At 44.5% G+C, this 21,165-nt stretch overlaps 1 protein-coding gene across 1 annotated transcript in view; it reads left to right on the top strand.

Annotated features, from left to right (window-relative positions):
- Positions 1 to 21,165, top strand: part of MBD2 (methyl-CpG binding domain protein 2) — a 51,997-nt gene that overhangs the window by 22,901 nt on the left and 7,931 nt on the right. Inside the window, exon 3 of the mRNA XM_040985016.1 lies at positions 5,683 to 5,820. Coding sequence (XP_040840950.1) covers positions 5,683 to 5,820 — 138 coding nt within the window. The remainder of the gene's footprint in view (positions 1 to 5,682; positions 5,821 to 21,165) is intronic.

The raw sequence follows: 21,165 nt of genomic DNA, 5'->3' as shown, positions 1-21,165 counted from the left end.
CTTCCTCTGTCTTTCCTTCTATCTGACATATCTGACATTCCAATAAAAATGAATCTTAAAAAGAAAAAAAGGATATGCTTTTCCTTAGTACAATGTATACAATTTAAAAACTGTTAAACTATGTAGTGGATTTTTGTAACATGTGCTAGCCAGGATTTAGCTTGCTAGGTTTCATTTTTCAGCTATGAAAATACATAGTGCGTATTATAGATACTCATTTATTTGTTAATACTTTACTTAATAGCTTCACGCTGCTCACTGAAAGTAAAAACAGGCAGTAACAAGAAATTCTGTTTTAAAAGATGTTTCTTTTTTCTTTAAGATTTTATTATTTATTTTTATCGGAAAGGCATTTGATGGTTCACTCCCCAAGCAGCCGCAATGGCTGGAGCTGAGCCAATCCGAATCCAGGAGCCAGGAGCTCTTCTGGTTCTCCCACATGGGTGCAGGGTCCCAAGGCTTTGAGCTGTCCTTAACTACTTTTCCAGGCCACAAGCAGGGAGATGGATGGGAAGCGGGGCCGTTGATATTAGAACTGGCGCCCATATGGATTGCTGGCATGTTCAAGCTGAGGACTTTAACCACTACACTATCGTGCCAGGCCCAAGACGTTTCATTTTTAGAAAATAGAATGTGAGTTGGCAAAATGATTAGTTTTAATCCAAAGAAATTCTATTAGAGTCACGAGTCATCTGCAGACTTGAAGTAGCTTTGTAGTCTCTGTGTTTTGGGTGAGCTGGGTTCACGCTTCATTGAATCAGGAGTGAGTCCTCTTTTAACTAGAGATGATTGGGCACAAAATCTGCACAGCTGCTTTGTCTTAAAAAATTGGTTATTGCTCAGATGTTTTAGCTATGCAGTTTTTGTGTTCATCTTAGAGATTTCGGTAGGATATGACGTTTCTTTACTGTTTCATGAGGTGATGGTGGAAAACCTGTATAAACGGGACATGAGTTAACAGTGAGTGACTCTTTGGCCTTGGGGGAATGTGCAATAAAATTTATTGTTTTTGCGACAGTTTCTGGGAAAACCAGTTAGTCCAGCTTTACAGATTACTCAGCTTTGCATGATACTGTTTTGGAATGCAAACTTAATCTTTAAAAGCTTGTGTCTTGGGGCCTCTAGGTCATTTAAAAGGGGAGAAAAATATTTGGGAGCATTTTTTCGGTTTGTTTGAAGATTTATGTATTTGCAAAAGCAGAGTTATAGAAATAGGAGAGACAGGTGTCTTCCAGGCAGTGTTTCCAGAGCAGCCTCAGCACTGGGTCCGGGCCGGCCGATGCCGGGAGCTGGGGGCCTTGTCTTCTTCCAGGTGGGCACAAGGGCCCAGGTTCCTGGGTCATCCTTTGCTTTCCCAGGCATGGTAACTGTTAAACTGAAGTAGAGCAGTGAAAACTCAAACTGGTGCCCATGTGGCCTACTGGTGTTTCAGGCAGCTGCATAACTTGCTACACTACAATGCCAGCTCCTTAGGGCAAAGTTCTGATGAAATGAGTTAGACCACTATGTGTGTGAATACCTGGAATTCCAGCTGCTCTGTCTCCCATCCAGCTTCCTGCAAGTCTTTGGGCTCTTCCACCCCCGTGGGAAACACAGGCCTTTGGAGTGGGCCAGCCAAGAGAACAGAGTCTCTCTCCCTCTCCCTCTCTATGCCACTGTAACTGTCTTTCAAATGAATGAAATCTTTAAGAAAGGAAAACAGCACAAAGTAAGCCTGGACACAGAACGCAGCACATTCTGAATGTTGTCTTGCTCTGTGCCACTTAGCAATAATCTGACTCACTAGATGACACAAGTTAATGGCAGGAGAGAAAAAGTAGTGGGGCATGCGCAGAATGAGTGTATCTGCATGATGTCTCTGCCACTTAGGAATACACTCATTAGATGGTAGCAGTTACAGGTATTGATTGATAATTTAAGCAACTCTTCTAATTTTTTATTATGCACAAAAGTTAATCCAAAACAGAGCAAGACAACATTCAGAACGTGCTGCGTTCTGTGTCCAGGCTTACTTTGTGCTGCACTCTTGTCACTCAGTAGGGAGACTGGGTGCAGTCCCTGGGTCCTGGCTTTGCCACATGGGAGACGGGAGCCCAGCTGTGTCTTGGGGCCTCTTGCCATTGCCTGCTGCCTTCTCAGGTGCATTACCAGGAAGCTGGACTAGAAACGAAGCAGCGGGGACACAAACCAGTGCACTGGCTTTCATTCCCAAACCAGGAGGGAACTCTTTGTCATTGTGCCCTTCAAAAAAAAAATCTTAAAAAAAAAGCCCAAACAAAAATTCATTGAAAAATATGTTCTGAAGAAGCAGTTAATTTAAAAAATTTTGCATGAATAAACTTAATTTCAATTTCCACAAATGAAGACTTCATATAAATAAGAATTTTAAGTGTTGGAGAAAGGGTGATGGTATGTTTGAATAACACTGATTGTGACAGTTGTCACATTAGTATATTATGTTGCCTACCTTTCTAGGCCTCGGGGGTTTCCTGGCCAGCAGGCCCCCAGACCACTGTGAGGGGGTGGGGCGACGGTGTTCAGCAGCACGAACCACCAGAGGCCATCTGATTGAGCGTGTCCGATTATTGTAAAGCAAGCACAAACTTAAAGGGTTAGGGAAGGGCAGAAGGGCGTCTTGACAATCCTGCCACCCAACAGAGACTGTGTAATTGGCTAGAAGGTATGTCTGTCTCTGGACCCTCCAGTCGTGTCGCAGATCATGTACAACATGCATGCCTGACAGGAATGCTGCAGGTCAGGTCCACCACGTGTGGCTTTGGGTTAGTTGAAGGTCACACACACTACCTGTGGCTGGCAGGCAAGGTGGGAGCACACCAGCTTCTCAGAGCTGCTTATCCAGGACGTCCTGGCATAGCTTGTCCAAGGTAGAGACGAGAACTGGGGTGCAGACCAATCATCAGGCCAGTTTGAGGTCTCAGTGAGCCAGGACCATTGTGGGGGTTCTTGCAGGAACATGGTGTTCCGTGTGCCTGTGGCCTCCCGCATTGGCCACGCAGGCAGTGGTCCAGGAGTGATCTCCCATATCTAAGCATGCTGATACATTTTAAAAAAAACTTTATTGTATTTTTATTGGAAAGTCAGATATTCAGAGAGGAGGAAAGACAGAGAGGAAGACCTTCCCTCCACTGATTCACTCCCCAAGTGGACACAACGGCTGGAGCTAGGATCCAAAGCCTGGAGCCAGGAACTCTTCTGAGTCTCCCACACGGGTGCAGGGTCCCAAGGCTTTGGGCCGTCCTCGACTGCTTTCCTAGGCCACAAGCAGGGAGCTGGATGGGAAGCAGGGCCACCGGGATTAGAACTGGTGCCCATATGGGATCCTGGCATGTGCAAGGCGAGGACTTTAGCTGCTAGGCCACCACACCAGCACGGCATGCTAATATTTTTTAAGTAAAGGTCACAAACTCAGTGGCTAGATGGCCCACACATGTAATGCCAGAGTGAGCTAATGGTGAATGTTCTGAACCTGACACCTCTAATGATCAGCCATAATTAATCATTCATGGCTTATTATTGCCAAATCAATTCCAGTATCTATGGATCTTTCTGTTTTTAAGAGAAGCTTGAAGATTGGATTTTACTTGAAGCCTGGATTAGTAGATGCTGGCTTAATCTTTATTGAAGGTACTGAAAACTGAGCAGTATGTATGAAGGGGTTGGCTTTGGTCCACCTGCTCCTAGTTGGTTTTGAGCATTGCTTCAGCAGGTGTGATCCCGCGCTCAGCAGCATCAGCACCTGAAGCCGTAGCAGAGTGCCTGCTCCTGGGCCCGAGCTTGGGCTCCTTGAGCCCCAGGCCACTGCGTTGCCTGAGTCTTCTGGACTCTTCTGGTGCCGGCTGAGGTTCGAGAATTGCTTCTTTCCGAGTGTGCCAACTGACACTGAAATTTCTATTCTAGAACAACTACTGAAGATAACGGTTCATCAGATATCCTGTAAACTCAACATGAGAATGTTTCTACATAAAAATAAATGAGAATATATATTTTTTTTTCCAGAAAGAATGATTTTAATTATTTTGTGGGGAAGGATTCAGAATTAGCACACAGAGTTGCTTTAAGTTTGATTTTTCTGGCCCCCCCCCCTTTTTGGTTCTTAGTATGTTAAAATGAACTTACAAGCAATTCTGTACATTTTTTTTCAAACATATCTTACATTTTATTTGTTGTTTAAAGCTGATAAATTAAGTTAGAAGGCTTTTTGACACTTCAGTCTTACATATGATCTTTAGAAGCATTAAATGTAGTTTATATTGGGACCGGAGTATTGGTGTAGCAGGCTAGTCCTCTGCCTATAACACTGGCATCCAGTATAGGCATCAGTTAATGTCCTGCTTGCCCCGCTTCAACCAGCTCTCTAACTGTGGCCTGGGAAAGCATTGAAGATGGCTCAAGACTATATGAGCCACTGCGCCCACATGGGGGATCTGAATGAAGCTTCTGGCTCTAGGTTTTGGATCTGCTCGGCTCCAGTTGTTGCTGCCATTTGGAGAGTGAACCAGCAGATAAAAAATCAAGACCTCTTTGTGTCTTTCTTTGTATCTCCGCCTTTCAAATAAAAATAGAACAAATCTTTTCAAAATGTGATATCTGTTGTAAAAATAGCAAACACAGATTGTGTATCCGTTCTCTAGAATGGTTGCTCTGGATTGTGTACGTTGTGGATTTCAGGATGTTTGCACAAACATGATCAGATCTCTGGGAAAAGAGCCAGACGGAGGGCACTTGTTACGTTGCGTATGCACTTGGTACGCACGGCCTGAGGGTGATTCCATGCAGTGATTCCATGCACTCGTGTTTTCAGGGTAGATTTCCCACTTGTTTTGTGTCTGCGCTCAGGCAAAGTTGTGTATTTTGGAGTTTTGGGTTAGGTATGTTCAACCTGAACTTGTTAGTTTATCACATTTTTCTTTTTAAGATTTATTTTTATTTGAAAGGCAGAGTTACAGAGAAAGAAGGAGAGAGAAAACAGAGGAGTCTCTCATCTGCTGTTTGCACCCAGAATGGCCACATTGGCTGGACCCTCCTGGTCTGAAGCCAGGAGCTTGTTCTGGGTCTCCTGTGTGGGTACAGGTGCCCAAGGACCTGGGGCATCCTCCACTGCCTTCCCAGGCCATCAGTAGGGAGCTGGGTCGGAAGTGGAACCGCTGAGACACGAGCTTGTACACGTAGAGAAGGCTGGTGCCACAGAAGCTTGGCTGCCAGGCCACCGTGCTGACCAACATAGTTGAATTCTGTTTTCTGGAATTATCATATAAAAGGGAAGATCACGTGGGTGGTCTTATGTAAGCTCAGTCTCCTGACTGTTCATCAAGAATGTGTGTCTTAGTGCCCAACTCTGTTGATATTGTCTTTCATTCTCAGAATGTAGGAGGAATTGCAATCCGGAGGTTTTCCTTCCTTTTAAATAAACCGATCTTGAATATATTTGTTTATTTAAAAATCATTAGCATTTTGCGGTGAATTACAAATTTCATGCAGAGAATTTTCTTATGTTTAGAAGTGTACAAGGTTTTTCATTTTTTATGAGATAAATTTGATTATGTGTTATAATAAAAATACATATGTTGTACTTTTGATAGAAAGTAACATTGAATTGATAGCAACAGCTTCATGTGATTTCTTTCATGTGTGATGTTAATGAAAGGACACTTCCATTCGCAGGGTAAACCGGACTTGAATACGACACTGCCAATTAGACAGACAGCGTCAATTTTCAAACAACCAGTAACCAAAGTCACCAATCACCCTAACAATAAGGTGAAGTCAGACCCGCAGCGAGTGAACGAGCAGCCGCGGCAGGTAAGGGCGCGTTGCATTCTCTAGCCTGTTTATTTATTTATTTAATTTTAATGCATCATTTGAGCAAATTCTGGATAAAGTGGAATGTATTTTGGAAAGAAAATTGTTTCTTGTTTTAGGCAATAACGTGAGTGCTGGATATTACAAAATTAAGAACTTATTTTAAGGAAAAATGAAGAAATTAAACAAACGAGTCATAATATGGAATATTTTTTAGTACTTATGTGTGATATTACATAACAGACTTGGTTCTGCTAAACTTAGTTTTTTTAAGCCTACCTTTCCAGGAGTAACATTTCATAGAGGAATGACGGATGCAGTTTTGTGTCATTTAAATTTATTTCCTTTGACTTGGAAACAAGTTTTTTATTCTGATTTTTTAATTTCATAAAATCTGCCCTGCCCCTTTTGAAAAACAGAGCTAGATAAACTTCGTATGGTATGTTGTCCTGTGTCTTACAGTTTTGTATAAAATCAGTTTATTTTCCTCTTTCTTTAATGCTTTGAGCTATATTCCACCAGAATCTTTGCTTAGGAAAGAACTTATCTGAAAGGCCTCCCCAATGCTTAATTATGCCACATATCCAGGGGAGGAACTTGTGACAAAATGCTCCGAACTTGAAGTCATCTTGCTGATTCACTCCCTAGTTGTGACAACAAGTTGAGGTACTTGGTGAGTTTTGAGTGGCAGTTGGGCTGCTGGAGTGGAGGGAGTGTCTGCATTTCCCTCCCCTTCCTCTGCTGCGCCCGGCTGAGGCCTGGGCACACTGGGCCCAGGAGGGTTGTCTTTGCTCTTAGAATCCCCTTTGGATGTCTCCCTCCATCTTTTGAGTTTTGTGTTTCGTTAGTCCTTCAGTGTCTCATCTCCAGAATTCGTAAAGGATTGGGCCAAAACTTTCAGCAGTTGCTCTAGAAGAAAGTACATACAAAGTGATTCAGTTCCCACATCCTCTGTAGTGTTTTTTCCTCTTCAGGTGAGCCAGGAAAACAGAAGATATTTGGAGCCACATTGGATCCGCATCTTGCTATAGATGTCTCAAGATTTGAAGTTCTAAACTTGCTTTACTGTTGGTCCCCAAGAGAGTCAACAGGGGCCATGTAAGTGTATCAAAGATGCGTACCTGCATGTGCCTGTAGGCCCCTCCCACCGCCTAGGTTATCTTCGGGCCATTCCGCTGTGTGGGCCTTTCCCTTCTGCTTGACCACTGTACCAGCAGCAGTCACCCGCCAGCTCAGGGAAGGTATCCTGCCCTTCCGAACTTGGCTCACTCGGAGGCCTTCTGACATCTGGAACAGCTTGTCCTCTGGCTTTTCGGTGATTTAAAAATTGTGTTCTCACAAAGATTTTTTTTGTTGAGTAAAATTTTTTAGAGTTAGAGTTTACTTCAGAATGCCAAAAGATAAAGCAGGTGGAACATGACCTTGAGTAACACTGTTGCACCCTGAACGGAGTCATCTCACGGAGCAGACAGGATGCACTGGATTTGTCCTTGTCTTTTCTCAGCCAGATCATTCTCCATGGAGCTTGTAAACCCCAGTGTTCTGTTTGCAAACCAACTGGTTCGCAAATTTTGGTCATCTTAACTATAACTTAGTTGTTTTTTCTATACAAATCCAGTCACATATTTAAAAAAATGTTGTAGTTATATTTAGGATAATTATCTGGCTGTAGAGGTATTGCTAACCTAGAATTTTGACCAATTTTGACCGCATTCTTTGCTGTGTTAAAAATAGGCTTACATTTTCCTTCTCTTGGTATCATTTTTGAGATTATTCTCAGATGAAAAGCGTGTGTCAAAAAAACCCCTATTCTTTCTCGCTCCCCAGAAAAAAACTCAGTGTACCCAGATCTTGGGAGGTTTTGTCCTTTTTCTGGCCTGCTCAGGGAGGGCATGTTAATATTTAGTGGCTTAATTCTCAAAACTTGGGCTGGTTTTTGCCTTACCCTCGTGTGAGCTCACCGATTTTGCTGGATGAGTTTGTATATGCTAAGAAAGGAGTTTCCTTTCCCACGCTGTATCTTCAGTAGGAGAGTTGAGGGAATGTGTGGCTGCCGTCTCAGCTGGAGGATTCCAAAATGTAGGACATGCTTCGGACAGAGAAAGAACAGCAGAGACAATTCTCAGTATTAATATTTTTAAATCCTGGTGTGTCATGCTTACCATTTCAGATTCAGTTTTGTTAGTAAAGGTTTTGATCATATTTATGTGAGATGCCTAGGGCAGCCATTGTTATTCAGGAGTTCATTGGCAAAATACACACGAGCAAAAATGATGGCTCCAGTATTGCTTACTCAAAGTCTCTGAGATAGGTTGATAATGCAAGTTGCCAAGTAATCTTTTTGGTGAAGTTATTTTTGTTATGGAGTAGATGAATCAGACAAGATCTTTTTATTCTTGAGATTCCTATAGATATGTTTTTTTTTTTCAATATTTATTTTTTGGAAAGGCAGATTTACAGAGAGAAGGTGAGACAGATAGAGAAATCTTCCATCCACCGATTCACTCCCTGAATGTCTACACGCAGCTGGAGCTGAGCCAGTCTGAAGACGGGAACCTGGAGTTTGTGGTGCTTCTCCCATGTAGGTGCAGCAGCCTTCCCACGTCATACACGAGGAGCTGTGTGAGAAGCGGAGCAGCTGGACTCCAGCTCTCGCCCGTATGGGATGCTGGCACCATGGGTGGATGATTAGCTCTCTGTGCCACTGTGCTGACCCCAGATGTTTTCAGAAAGCCCCATCATAGTCCCAATCCTCAAAATTCAGCAGCCTAGAAGGAATCATCATTCCACTGGCTTTACTATGTAGCTGAAATAACATTAACATGGTTAAAGAATGAAAGTGTTGTGGGCTTCCTCTGTGAGCTCTGTTCTCGTGCACTCAGGTGGTAATTCATGCTCTTCTTTTCGCCCTCAGTTGGCTGTTGTTCCTGGAGTCTGTACTTGGTGTCGCTTCCTCTGTTCAGAGAGCCTGGTTCCTCAGCTGGGGACTTGGTCTTTCCTTAGTATGTCTTTGTTTCATTTTTGATTGTAACTTCATCTTGGTTATTTTTTATTTCTACTCTATCAGTGCTTAGTGTATATTTGCTGAATTAGTTAATTCAGATGAAGCAAGTTAAAGGAGTGAGAAATGTGGTTTTCAAAGCACAGAAGTGTGAATAGCTGGAGGTCTTCAGCTGGCTGTTGTGTGTGGGCTGAAGACAGGTGTATGGCTAGGGGATCAGTGAAGGGACTTGCAGGGAGCAGTGGCGTGAGTCATGGACTTTGTTTTACGCTGGTCATAAAAATCCTGACGAGTTTTCTTGACTGATTTTGCTGTGCCTGTATGAAGTACTTAGATTTAGGTGACTATGAGAATGCTATGTCATGGAGAGAAATATGGGACTACTGAAGAATATAAAATAATACATGATTCTTTAAAAAAATTCATGTTATTGGAAAGGAAAACATAAGAGAGAAGGAAACACAGGGAAAGATTCTGTCTGCTGGTTCAGTCCCCAAGTGGCTACAACACTGAGCTGAACCAGTTTGAAGCCAGGAGCCAGGAATTTCTTCTTGGTCTCCCACGTGGGCGCTGGGTCCCAGGGTTTTGGGCCATCCTATGCTGCTTTTCCAGGCCACAAGCAGAAAACTGGATGGGAAGTGGAACAGATGGGATATGATCCTGCTATGCTACTGCACCTCCCCCTCCCCAGTCTGTTTCAAGATACGGTGGCTATTATACACAGAGATCTGTGACATTTTTTGAAGTTTTTGTTTTTATCTAATTATAGCTAGGAAAAAAAGATATAGCTAGGAAAAAAGATCAAATTGTTTAAGTATTTTAAGGAGAGTGATTTGGTGCATAAGCTTTTTATGTCTTTATTTTCTTTTGCAGCAGCATTTATTCTCAGTTCCTGTAATTTCCTTTCTGATTGCCTGCATGTTTCTCCGTGGTATACCTCCTGGGTTTGTCTGTCAGTTGTGGGTCTTGGTTCCTGAATCCCAGTGATAAGCGAGTCCATAGTTCTTCACTTGCTCTGTGTGTTTGTGTCATGGCTTTGGTTGGTTTGGGTAATCAGGGTTTTTCATGGTTATGACTGAAAATATCTGACGGGGCAAAGAAATGCCCTATTGTTACAGTTCCTTCTCCTGTCGTTCTTTGTTGCTGTTGTTTTAATCTTCGTTGTATTCTAGGTTTTCTGTGTTGTGGATTGTTTCCTGTTGCTTTGCGTTCTTAGCATATCCTCGTTACTCTCCCCAGTGCTGAAGTTAGGGCGTTGCTGGGGTTTTTCATGGCCTCATCTTTGCTCCCTCTTCCAGTCTGGATTGGTTTTTTGGGCCTACTGTGAAGCTTTAGTTATGGACTTTGGTTTCGCACATGTTTTCCCTGGATTTTTGTCTTCCTCTGCCTTATATACTGTCAAAATTAGCACCACACTCTCCAGTAACTTCTAATAAAAAATAATGCGAGTCAGAGCATTTGGGAACTTGCACGTCAGAAAGTTAGCTCTGCTGGTCGTGCTGCAGCGTGAGTGTGGGGGTGCAGAGTGAGTGTGGGGGTGCAGTGTGAGAGTGGGGGCCGTGAGTGTGGGGGCTGCAGAGTGAGTGTGGCGGCTGCAGAGTGAGTGTGGGGGTGCAGAGTGAGTGTGGGGGCTGCAGAGTGAGTGTGGCGGCTGCAGAGTGAGTGTGGGGGCTGCAGAGTGAGTGTGGGGGCTGCAGAGTGAGTGTGGGGGCTGCAGAGTGAGTGTGGCGGCTGCAGAGTGAGTGTGGCGGCTGCAGAGTGAGTGTGGGGGTGCAGAGTGAGTGTGGGGGCTGCAGAGTGAGTGCGGGGGCTGCAGCCTGAGTGTGGGGGCTGCAGAGTGAGTGCGGGGGCTGCAGCCTGAGTGTGGGGGCTGCAGCGTGAGTGCGGGGACTGCAGAGTGAGTGCGGGGGCTGCAGCCTGAGTGTGGGGGCTGCAGAGTGAGTGCGGGGGCTGCAGCCTGAGTGTGGGGGCTGCAGAGTGAGTGTGGGGGCTGCAGAGTGAGTGTGGGGGCTGTAGCCTGAGTGTGGGGGCTACGGGTGTGGGGGCTGCAGAGTGAGTGTGGGGGCCGCGAGTGTGGGGGCTGTAGCCTGAGTGTGGGGGCCCCGAGTGTGGGGGCTGCAGCCTGAGTGTGGGGGCCCCGAGTGTGGGGGCTGCAGTGTGTGTGTGGGGGCTGCGAGTGAAGATTCTCACCTGGAGTGTTGGACGTGTTGCTGCGGTTGGATGGGCCATCCGTGCTCTGCCTTCACAGATGTCTTTCCCATTGCTGACCGTGTTTAGTTTACTCATGATTTTTTTTAAAATTTACTGATACAGTACATTTTAGGCATTTTTTCTTGTTCACTGCCTAGACTCTCAGTACGTTGCAAAAGTGACTCCCGTCCTTTGGGAAATTTCCTTGTATCTTTTTATAATTTCCTTTCCACCTGGACTCTCCAAATTTCCTTTTTTTTTTTTTTTTGTAGATGTTGCGAGTTGGTCATCGGGTGTTACTGTGTCTGCTCCCTTTTTATTGTCCTTTAACTTTCCATGCTGTTATCTTGAGTTTTTGATCCTAGTCCTTTACATTTTTTACTTAGTGATCGTATTTTTGATTTATAGTAGATCTCTTTTGGTCTCTGAATACAGAATTGCACCGTTCCAGTTCACAGCTACGGCCTGTGTCCTTAACTCTTGAGTTTATTAATCATGAGAATGTTTGTGCTTATTTAATGTTAGGTGGTTTTTTGGTTCCCTGCATGGATTTTGTTTGTTTTGGATTCTTTCTTGTTGGCTATTATGATATCGCGTGAATGAATGTACTGTTTTTAGTTTTGCATTTAAATCTAGGGGGTACAATTGCTGGGACATGTTATATGTGTATGTTTAGTTTTATTACATACTATCAGTTTTCCAGAGTGGATTATAAAGTTATACACTTCTGTCACAAGTGTATAGAGGCTTTAAATCCTTATCAGTGGGCCCGGCACCATAACCTAGTGGCTAAAGTCCTTGTCTTGCATGCACCAGGATCCCATATGGATGCCAGTTCTAATCCTAGAGCCCCCGCTTCCCATTTAGCTCCCTGCTTGTGGCGTGGGAAAGTAGTCAAGGACGGCCCAAAGCCTTGGGGTTCAGCACTGGTGTGGGAGACTTGGAGGAGGCTCCTGGGTCCTGACTTCACATTGGCTCAGCTCCAGCTGTTGTGGCTGCATGGGGAGTGAATTAATGGACGGTCTTCATCTTTGTCTCTTTTCCTCTCTATATGTCTGATTTTCCAATAAAAAAATAAATAAATCTTAAAAAAAATCCTTATTAGTATCATCAGTTTTCAAAGTTGTAAGTATTCTTACATGTGTTTAGGATGATTTTGTTATAGATTTAGTTTGCATTTCCTTGGAGCTGTCTTTACTTTTGGGATGTAGATATCCTTTAATTAAATACTTTTTTTTTTTTTTTTGAGGATTTATGTTTTATTTGAAAGAGTTGCAGAAAGGGACAGAGGTGAGAGATGCTTCATGTGGTTCACTCTCCAGATGGCCATGCTGTCAGGGCTGGGCCAGGGTGCAGCTGCAGCCCGAAGCCGCCTCCGCGTCTCTCCTTGGGCGCCTGCGTCCGTAGGGTGTACCGTCCTCTGCTGCTGTGTCTGCAGTGGGACAGTGCTCATGTGGGATGCTGGGTGCTAGTCGGTGGCTTTATCTGCTGCACCACATTGCTGGCCCCTGTTCAAATCCTGTAATGCAGCTTTCTGTTAGATTGCTTGTCTTTTTCTTATTGTTTCATAGAACCTTTCCAAAATACATTTTTGATAAGAAGTTTAGTATTTTCTCTGAGTTTGTGGCCTACCCTTTTTAAACTGCCAGTGTTGGTTTTGATAGATGTGAATTCATAATTTTAGGCAAATTTGGAGGAAGGCTAGAGGCTGGGAGCGTGTGGCGCTTCTGGGATGCTGGTAATATTGTATGGATGGATCTGGGTGATGTTGCTCAGGTGGGCTGTGCAAGTGCATTTTCTAAGCTTTTCTTCATGGAATGCTTAGATTCATGAAAAAGAGAAATACTTTATGAATCTGTATGCTCTGTGGTAGTAAAAAAGCATTTTTTGTTTATTCCAAAGTTATCAATGAACTCCCTGAACTTATCTTCTGGAAGTTGGCATTACATTTAGACCTGTGTCATCTGAAGTTGACGTTTGTGGATGATACCAGGTGATGGCTTTTTGTGCCGTACGGTTAGCCATTTATTGAAAAGGGCGTCCCCCACCCCTTCTCCTTTGTAGCCTTTGTCGCAGATGAAGTGTTTCTGTATTTCAGCAAGTAACCTTCAATTCTCTCCTGTTTCTTTGATCTGTTTGTGTGAGTCAGTTTCTGGACTCTCTGTTTAGTGCACTGGCTTTTCTGTCTGTTCTTCCCTAACTGTAGCTTTATAAAATCAGGAAGGCCAGCAGGGTCCGGGCAGCATTGTTGCTGAGTTGGTGCATTCCTTGGTCGTCTGGCTCTTTACATTTCTACAGATAGCTGTTCCTCAGTTGGCCCAGTTTTCTCCGAAGCCTGCCGACTTGACCTCCGTAGACAGGAGACAGTGTTTATGTTTGTGTTCTGTAATCTGTAAATCCCATAATTACCTGCTGGTGTCTTATCCTAGTCTCTTTCATGATGTGACACAATGTGGGATCTTTTCATGCTGTTTATTTATGAAATTTGTATTTTCTCAGTTTGCTAATACTAGAAACATTTTGTACAATGAGTATTTGGCTGCCTTCCTAAATTCATTGGTTACATCTTCTGTAATTTGTAGAGCTTTATGCATGAACAAACGTCATTAACTAATGCAAATCTTATTATTTGTATCTTTTTTATGTATTTATTTTTATGTGAAAACCCGAGTTACAGACAGACAGAGAGAAGGAGATCTGGTATCCATTGGTTCATTCTGCAGCTGGCTGCAACAGCTGGAGCTGGGCTGGTCCAGAGCCAGGAGCTCATCTTGGCCTCCCGTAGGGCGCAGGGGCGCAAGCTCTTGAGCCTTCGCCTGCTGCTTTTCCAGGCGCATGAACGCGGCTGGGTCAGAAGTAGAGCAGCCAGCACTCAACCAGTGCCCCTACGGGACATGGTGCTGCAGATGGAGGCTTAACTCTATGCACCAGGCAACCAGCCCTGTTGATTTTTTTCCCTTGTCTTATGTCACTGGCTAGGATTTCCTATACACCGTTGAATAGAATTGTTGCTAACAGATAGTCTGATCTTACGACTTAAGGGGGGGAGGTAACTTTACTGCGCCAGGACACATTTAAAAAAAAAAGATTTATTTATTTTTATTGGAAAGGCAGATTTATAGAGAGGAGGAGAGACACAGAGGGAGATCTTCTGTCTGTTGATTCACTCCCCAATTGGCCCCAGTGGCTGGAGCTGCGCCAGTCTGAAGCCAGGAACCCAGAATTTCTTCCAGGTCTCCCACGTGGGTACAGGGTCCCAAGGCTTTGGGCCGTCCTTGACTGCTTTCCCAGGCCACAAGCAGGGAGCCGGATGGCAAGTGGAGCTGCTAGAATTAGAACTGGCATCCATATGGTATTCTGGTGTATGCAAGGTGAGGACTTTAGCCGCTAGGTGATGGCACCGGGCCCTCCAGGGAACATTTTAAATATTTTCATTAGGTGAAATATTTGCTGTAGATTTTAGTTCGTTTTGTAAATATCTTTTGATAGTTTGAAAAATTTACTAGGAATACTGTTTATGGGCCTGGCGCAGTGGCCTAGTGGCTAAAGTCCTTGCCTTGATTGTGCTGTGATCTCATGGTCGCCGATTCTAATCCCGGTGGCCCTGCTTCCCATCCAGCTCTCAGCTTGTGGCCTGGGAAAGCAGTCAAGGACAGCCCAAAGCCATGGGACCCTGTATCTGTGTGGGGGACCTGAAAGTGGTTCCTGACTCCTGGCTTTGGATCGGCACAGTACCAGCAGTTGTGGTCACTTGGGGAGTTAATCATCGGATGGAAGAACTTCCTCTGTCCCTCTCTCTGTATTTCTGACTTTATGATAAAAAGAAAATAAATCTTAAAAAAAAAGAATACTGTTTATGAGTAAATATTGAATTATATCAAATTTTTTTCTCTGCCTAGTTTGATGAATAAATAATTTATATTCTTTGCAGTGAATTAACATGATTTATTTTTAGGTGATTTAGGGGATTTGTAACTTGGTTTTAATTGTAGTGGTCGCTCAGTGTCATTTTAAGCAGTATATGTTTACTTCTATTTCTTAATGTTGAAAGGATGGAGTTTCTGTTAGTATCTTACTGTAGAAATAAAAATTTACGTATGCTATTAAAGACTAGTTCCAAGAGTGCTTTTCTGAGAGATGTGTATTCTGATAATGGAAGTCTTCATTTGTGAGTGTCATGGTGCTTAGAGTTGAATGATTCTTTAAATCCCTGGTTCATTTAGCCAAGAATGTTATCTGAGCAGCCACAGCAGGAAGTGCCCAGGTCCCTGTTCATGTCCTGTTCTTCCAGAGCTTTGAATCTGTTAGAGAAAACCAATGTTGAATGAATAGTTTCGAGTAACAAATAATAAACGCGTGAAGAGTAGTGAGTACATAATAAAGTCCTTTTAAAATTTTATTTAGTAAATTTATTTTTGATGTTGTTCATGTAGTTGAGACATAATGAAGCCTTATGTGAACTTGTGTGTCAGTAAGAAAATTATTATTCTACCTTCTACTTTAGAAGTAGCAGGTGAAAAATCAGGCAGTGGGGATGGTGCTCTGTTTTCATGGTCAGCTCAGGATTCGGCAGGTACAACTCGGCCGTGATGTGAGCTGCAAAGTGTTCACGGCAAAGTTGAGACAGGCAAGTGCCGCGGACGGTAGCTGCGCTTTTGTTTTTATCAACTCAGTTTGCTTGTTTCTTTTGTTAGTGCTTCTCTCCTTGTGAGCTCAAGTTTTTATGTTGTGCCTTAACAACAGATCACATTGTGGTTTGCCAGGCCACATGAATCAAGTTTTTTCATGGCTTATATAACAGTTTTATTTTTACCCAGCCCTTCTTCCTAGGCGCTATGACAAAAATCAACGGGCAGCTCGTGCTAGACCTTTGCTTTGCACAGACCGCAGGGTTCAAGTTAAGTTATTTTCGCTGAGTAGCTGGCAGCCCTGGTTTTGTGTGAGTTTGCTTTGAAATAGAGCAGTGGTTTCCTTCGGATAGAAACATCACTTAAGTGGCCTGACCCCTGTGTCTTGCATTCTTAAGTTTCTGAAAGTCACTGCTTGTAAAGTTCACATTTTCTGGATTTTGCTTCCGATTACAAGTATATAACCAATATTTCTTATCCTTCTGCTGGATTCAATAAATACCTTATGTAGGTGACTAAAAATCTGAGTTTATGAAATCCTGCTGTTAGGAAAACATTTGAATAATTTGATATAAAAATTTCCAAATAACTTTCTCATTTTATCAATTTTAATAATCTTGTGAGTTATACATATACAATAGTTTATTATTATTTCCAGTGTGCTAGTGAAAAGGCCTCCAAAGACATGAAGTGATTTGGTCTAAGAGAGCTCCCCCTGTCACCGGCTGGGATTTCTGTCCCCGTGTCCTCTGCGTACCCACGCAGTTGCCCGCTGAGCACTTGGGTGTGGACCCTAAGCTCCTGTGCAGTGTTGCTAGCTGTTGCTGCAGCCTCAGGTGCTGGAGTCACACTCCTGATAAAAACTGTGCAGAGTAATCCTCCTAAAAATGCTGCTATCACCTAGGCAGCTGTTCATACTCTGCAAACTTGTAACAGAAGAAGCACATGTTTTATGTAGGTTTTTTTTTTAATTAGAAAAGGGAAAATGCTTACAATCATTTCATTAACCATTCCTGTTAGGTACTTTGTTGCTTAATCATACCGAAGACAGAGGCACCGTGAACCCTTTGTAAAAGGCAGACTTGCTTAAGTCCTTACACAGCACGGTGAGTGAACAGGCAGAGGAGGCTTGAGTCAGGAATTGTATTGGTGATTAGACGGCTCTTCTGACGTTGGCAAGCAGCAGAGACTGGGTTGGAAGGATGAGAGTAAATGGAAGGTGAAGAAATTATACTAAAGGTTTTTGATGGAGTAAGAGAGAGGTAGTGATCATTTGAGGGAGAAGCAGAACAAGATGTTGAGTGTTGGTGTTCCATGTCTGCAACGTCGAGGGAAGAAGGGAGAGAGAACGTGTAACAGGAGAGCTAGGGCTAAGACCGGGAGAGGGCACCACGTGGAAACGGTCTGCAAGGTAGGTGGCAGGGTGTTGCTCCCAGATTGATGCCCAGGAGGGTGTGGGCTGAGCTTGGCCCCTTTAGGCTGTGGCCTGCCCCATAGAGAGGCCCAGGAGGGTGTGGGCTGAGCTTGGCCCCTTTAAGCCACAATCTGCCCCATAGAGATAGGCCCAGGAGGGTGTAGGCCGAGCCTGGCCCCTTTAGGCTGGGGTTTAAAATGAATGAGAAATAGAAGTTTGGATATAAGGAGTTTTAAATGAAGTTTTATTGGTGAATTTCAACATGCTTTTATGTTTGTAAGTCTATTTTTCTATTGGTTATAATAATACAAAATGGATTGCATTTTAGGATGACGTAAGTATAGACCATTCACCTCACAGTGTCAGCCATGCCAGATTGGGGAACTTCTTTTTGGACCATTATAGCCAGTTAGAGGTGCTTTATGTTTTGATTTTAGTTCATCACAGTGTGGGAGTGTAGTCCCTGTGCGAACTGAAGCACGGGCAGAGCCCTTGGAGGTGCTCCCACAGCCTTACCATCGACACAAAATGGACTCAGAACTGAAAATAACAAGAAAATTACAACTTCAGGAAATCCTAATTAAAGCTGCACACCTTATACCCTGAGCTTGAAAAGGAGCCACGTTCTGATCCTGCCCGTGGTGGTTTCCGCCTGGCCTGGGCTTCCCTCGTTCCCCTGCGCAGCTCCGTGTGGCCTGTCTTGGCAGGGGCGCTTTGGACAGTGACAGGAATGCCATCCTGCTGCGTTGTCTTAGTGCGCATGGCTGGAGCCAATAGTGCTCTCTGCTGCTCTCTTCAAGAACTCACAAGATGGGCCTCTCACCGCAGGTCCCTGGGTGCTGCTGCCGCGCACATGGCACCCAGTGCCTTCTCTTTGCCCTGCCCTGCATTCTAGTTATGCCATCGCCAGGTTTGTGATGACGTCAGACTTGTAGTTTCCTTGGACCCACAGAAGAGAATCCTGTGCTTCGGAGAAAAACCTCTTTCTTGCTTAATACCCCCATGGTCTACCCTTTAAAATTCTCAATACCTTTTGAATAGAGGGCTCATACTGTTTTGTTTTTATTTTTGTTTTTTTTTAAACACAGGTATATAGGGGCCCGTTGACTTTGACCATCCTCCTCCTCTGCTTTCCCTGGCTGTAAGCAAGGAAATGAACCTGGGTGCTCTGGGATGCTGTGACGGCTGACAGAGGCTTGGTGTGCTATGCTACAGTGCTGGCCCCCTGAACAGAGGGCTACCATTTTTTGTACTGCACCCTGAAAGTTAGATGTCAGTTTTGCTTACCAAGTATTTCCAGGCAGCTTTGGGCCCGTTGAAGGCCAGGGCCAGCCCTGTGCTTCGACGGAGCCAGATGTGTGAGTGCCCTTCCAGTGCTCTTTCCGTTGAGAGCAGAGCAGGACGTTTTCACACCGGCCCGAGCTTGGTTCCATCCGCGTCACTGACGAGTTGTGCAACTTTGAACTTCTCGGAGCGTCAGGGCTCTTTGTGTGTGTATTTTTGTTTTGTTTTTGGATTTGTAGAGGAGAATAATACTGTCTCCTCCAAAATGTTGTAGGAAATATTGAGCGAGTTACTGTGCGTGAAGCACCTAGCGCAGTGGGGAGCCTTGGCTGGGTTTGTGGAAAGGGCCTGATAACTCAGTAGTGCCCTTCTCCTCGCCCCGTCCACTTGACCGGGTACTTTTCAGCGAGCAAAACAGAAGTTCGCACAAGCCTTTATATTTGAGCTTTTAAATGAACCTCAGGAGGTCTCCTCCCACAATCAAGTAACAGGCAACAAATACCTTCGCCCAGTCCTCTGCAAGAAGGAGGATAAAATACATGTTTTTATTTTTTGACATAAACACGTTTGTGTTTATCCTGGTGATTGCTGCGTGTTACTGCTTTGTGTGTTCTACCATCCTCTCAATGCAAATTCAGCCGGGGTCCTTGAACTTGCATCGGAGTCGCCTAAAGTGCTGGGAGAAACATACGGTTAGCCACCAGTCCCACACCTGTGGAATAGACGCTCGGCGTGAGGCCTTGGGAGCCGCCGGCGTAGTTACGATCTGCATAGACTCGCCCGGGACACTGGCCTGCGCTCCTGCTCCACTTCCTTGAGCTGTTCACTGCGCTGGAGTAGTCTTTCCTCCTGCAAGTGCTTCTAGAATTCTACTTTCCCAGGAGTTTCCTTTACCTATAAAGCCTTCTCAGATTGCACAGTGGAAGTGCTCACTGTGTCTCTGGGGTTACGGTTACTACAAGCCCGTCTGGTAGACAAAAGGTTGTTTTCCACTGAGCAGCGGGTTTCTAGAGGGTGCTGGTGGCTGTCGGCTTGATAGCCGTCCCTGTGGCACAGCACAGTACTCTGGGTTAGTGGACACGTGAATATCCTCAACATTTCCGTTGATCCCCTATAATTGCTCCTTCCTTGTGAATCGTCCTTTTCTGGTTTCCCCAAAATAGCACAGACCTCTTGCTAGTACATGTGAAGCAGCCCGTGCTGGAGAAGGATGATGTAACACTAAGCATTATTAGCCCGAGTTCCTAGGACATGAGAACAGGGGTGCGCGTGTGGGTAGGACTGTGAGGAGTTGTTGGTGACCTTGTTCCTTCTTCATCTTGTTGTTTAGATGTTCTTCATAAGTCATACAAATCTTCCAGAGCCAAAGTTAATTCCACAGCAGTTAAGAAAATAAAATACTGCAGTTGTGTTCAGGGTTAAGTAAACAGGTTGGATTGCCAGGAAGCTGCTTTTGTAACACGGCATCCTGGTTGTCCTGCAGGATGCTAACTGAGATGAATGAAGAGCATATAAAAGACACGCTTAGTTTGATGTGAAAATCATGCATAATTTTCAAATAATGCTTATTTTCCGTGTGATGCTTTCAGGAGCTCTCGTGTTTTAGAATGCAGAGCAGGAAGAGTCAGAGAAGGCGCACTTAGAGCAGCTGCGAGTTAGACCGCAATAGAATGTGCACAGACATTTACGTCGCACGGACTGTTCCAGTTCTCAGTGGATTTAGGTCAGCTTATTAGCTTCGAGTCAGTGATCAAAAAGATGAAAGGAAGTGACCCTCACCCCTTCAAGGTTTTCTCAAACTGGCTTGCTTTCCTTCTCTGGCCTTTCCCACGCTCCTTATCTCCCCTGGGAGGGGAGTGTCGGGGTGGGAGGAGGGGTGTGCAAGTGCACACACATACGCACAGGACTTTTTTTTTATACTGCCTTTCCCCCTACTGTTCCTAAACTGGAGGTTTTATACTGCCTTTCCCCCTACTGTTCCTAAACTGGAGGTTGTGGATTTGCCAGTGAAAGAAAATGTGCGGAATCTTGGTTTCTTAAATGCTCTGCCTCAGGAGGGACCTCATGCTTGGTATCTCCATGTGCTGGGCATGCGTTGCCTTATATGTCCCCACAGTAACATTGCTTGGTAGCCATTGCTGTCTCTGGGCGTAATTGAAGCTTCTGAAGAGAGGGGCTTCAGAGCTAGCCCCCAGCATCATTCAGTTGAATGTAGTGGGTGTCGGAGCTGTGATGTCAGTCCTCCGGCTTCGTCCAGTCGCTGCCATTTTCAGTGAGTCACACCACTGTCTGTGTAGCACCACCTTGGTGTCCAGGGTTAAAGGACGACGGATGGAGTCCTAGGTTGTTTAATCTGTATAAATTGGATGCAGACAAGAAGTGAAGCTTGAGAGCCAGGACAGGTGCACTTCCTGACTGTTGCATCCACAAGACAAGCACAGCACATAGTAGGAGCTCAAAAAACATGTGCTGAGTGCAAGAAATAGAGCTAGATGAGAAAATAAAGCATCAAAACTGGAAAATGAGAATGCGTAGCTGCCTGGGGTAGCTAGCGCTTGAGCAGCTGTCTCTTGGTGGACTCTGGAGTTTGAGGACGCTCCCTGACTGCCCCCAGAGTCTAAAATGTCGCCCTGTGCTCATCGAGTGAGTCACCATGGGAACCTAAGCCCTGTGCAAGCAGAACAGAAAGCAAGGCAGTGCTGAGATACGTAGGGAAAAAGTGTTTTTTTCCCCCCAACTAAAGTGTGCTAATGCGCCTAAATTTTCAGTATCTTAGCATCATGCGTGTGAGGTAATATTTTCCCCAGTGCTTTAGATAAAGGCTGTAA

Source organism: Ochotona curzoniae, unplaced genomic scaffold (genome assembly GCF_017591425.1).
Source record: "Ochotona curzoniae isolate NIBS_2020 unplaced genomic scaffold, NIBS_Ocur_1.0 contig_43, whole genome shotgun sequence".
Lineage (NCBI taxonomy): Eukaryota > Metazoa > Chordata > Mammalia > Lagomorpha > Ochotonidae > Ochotona > Ochotona curzoniae.
The sequence above is the reverse complement of the archived record's forward strand: the minus strand, read 5'-3'. Positions and strand labels throughout refer to the sequence as shown.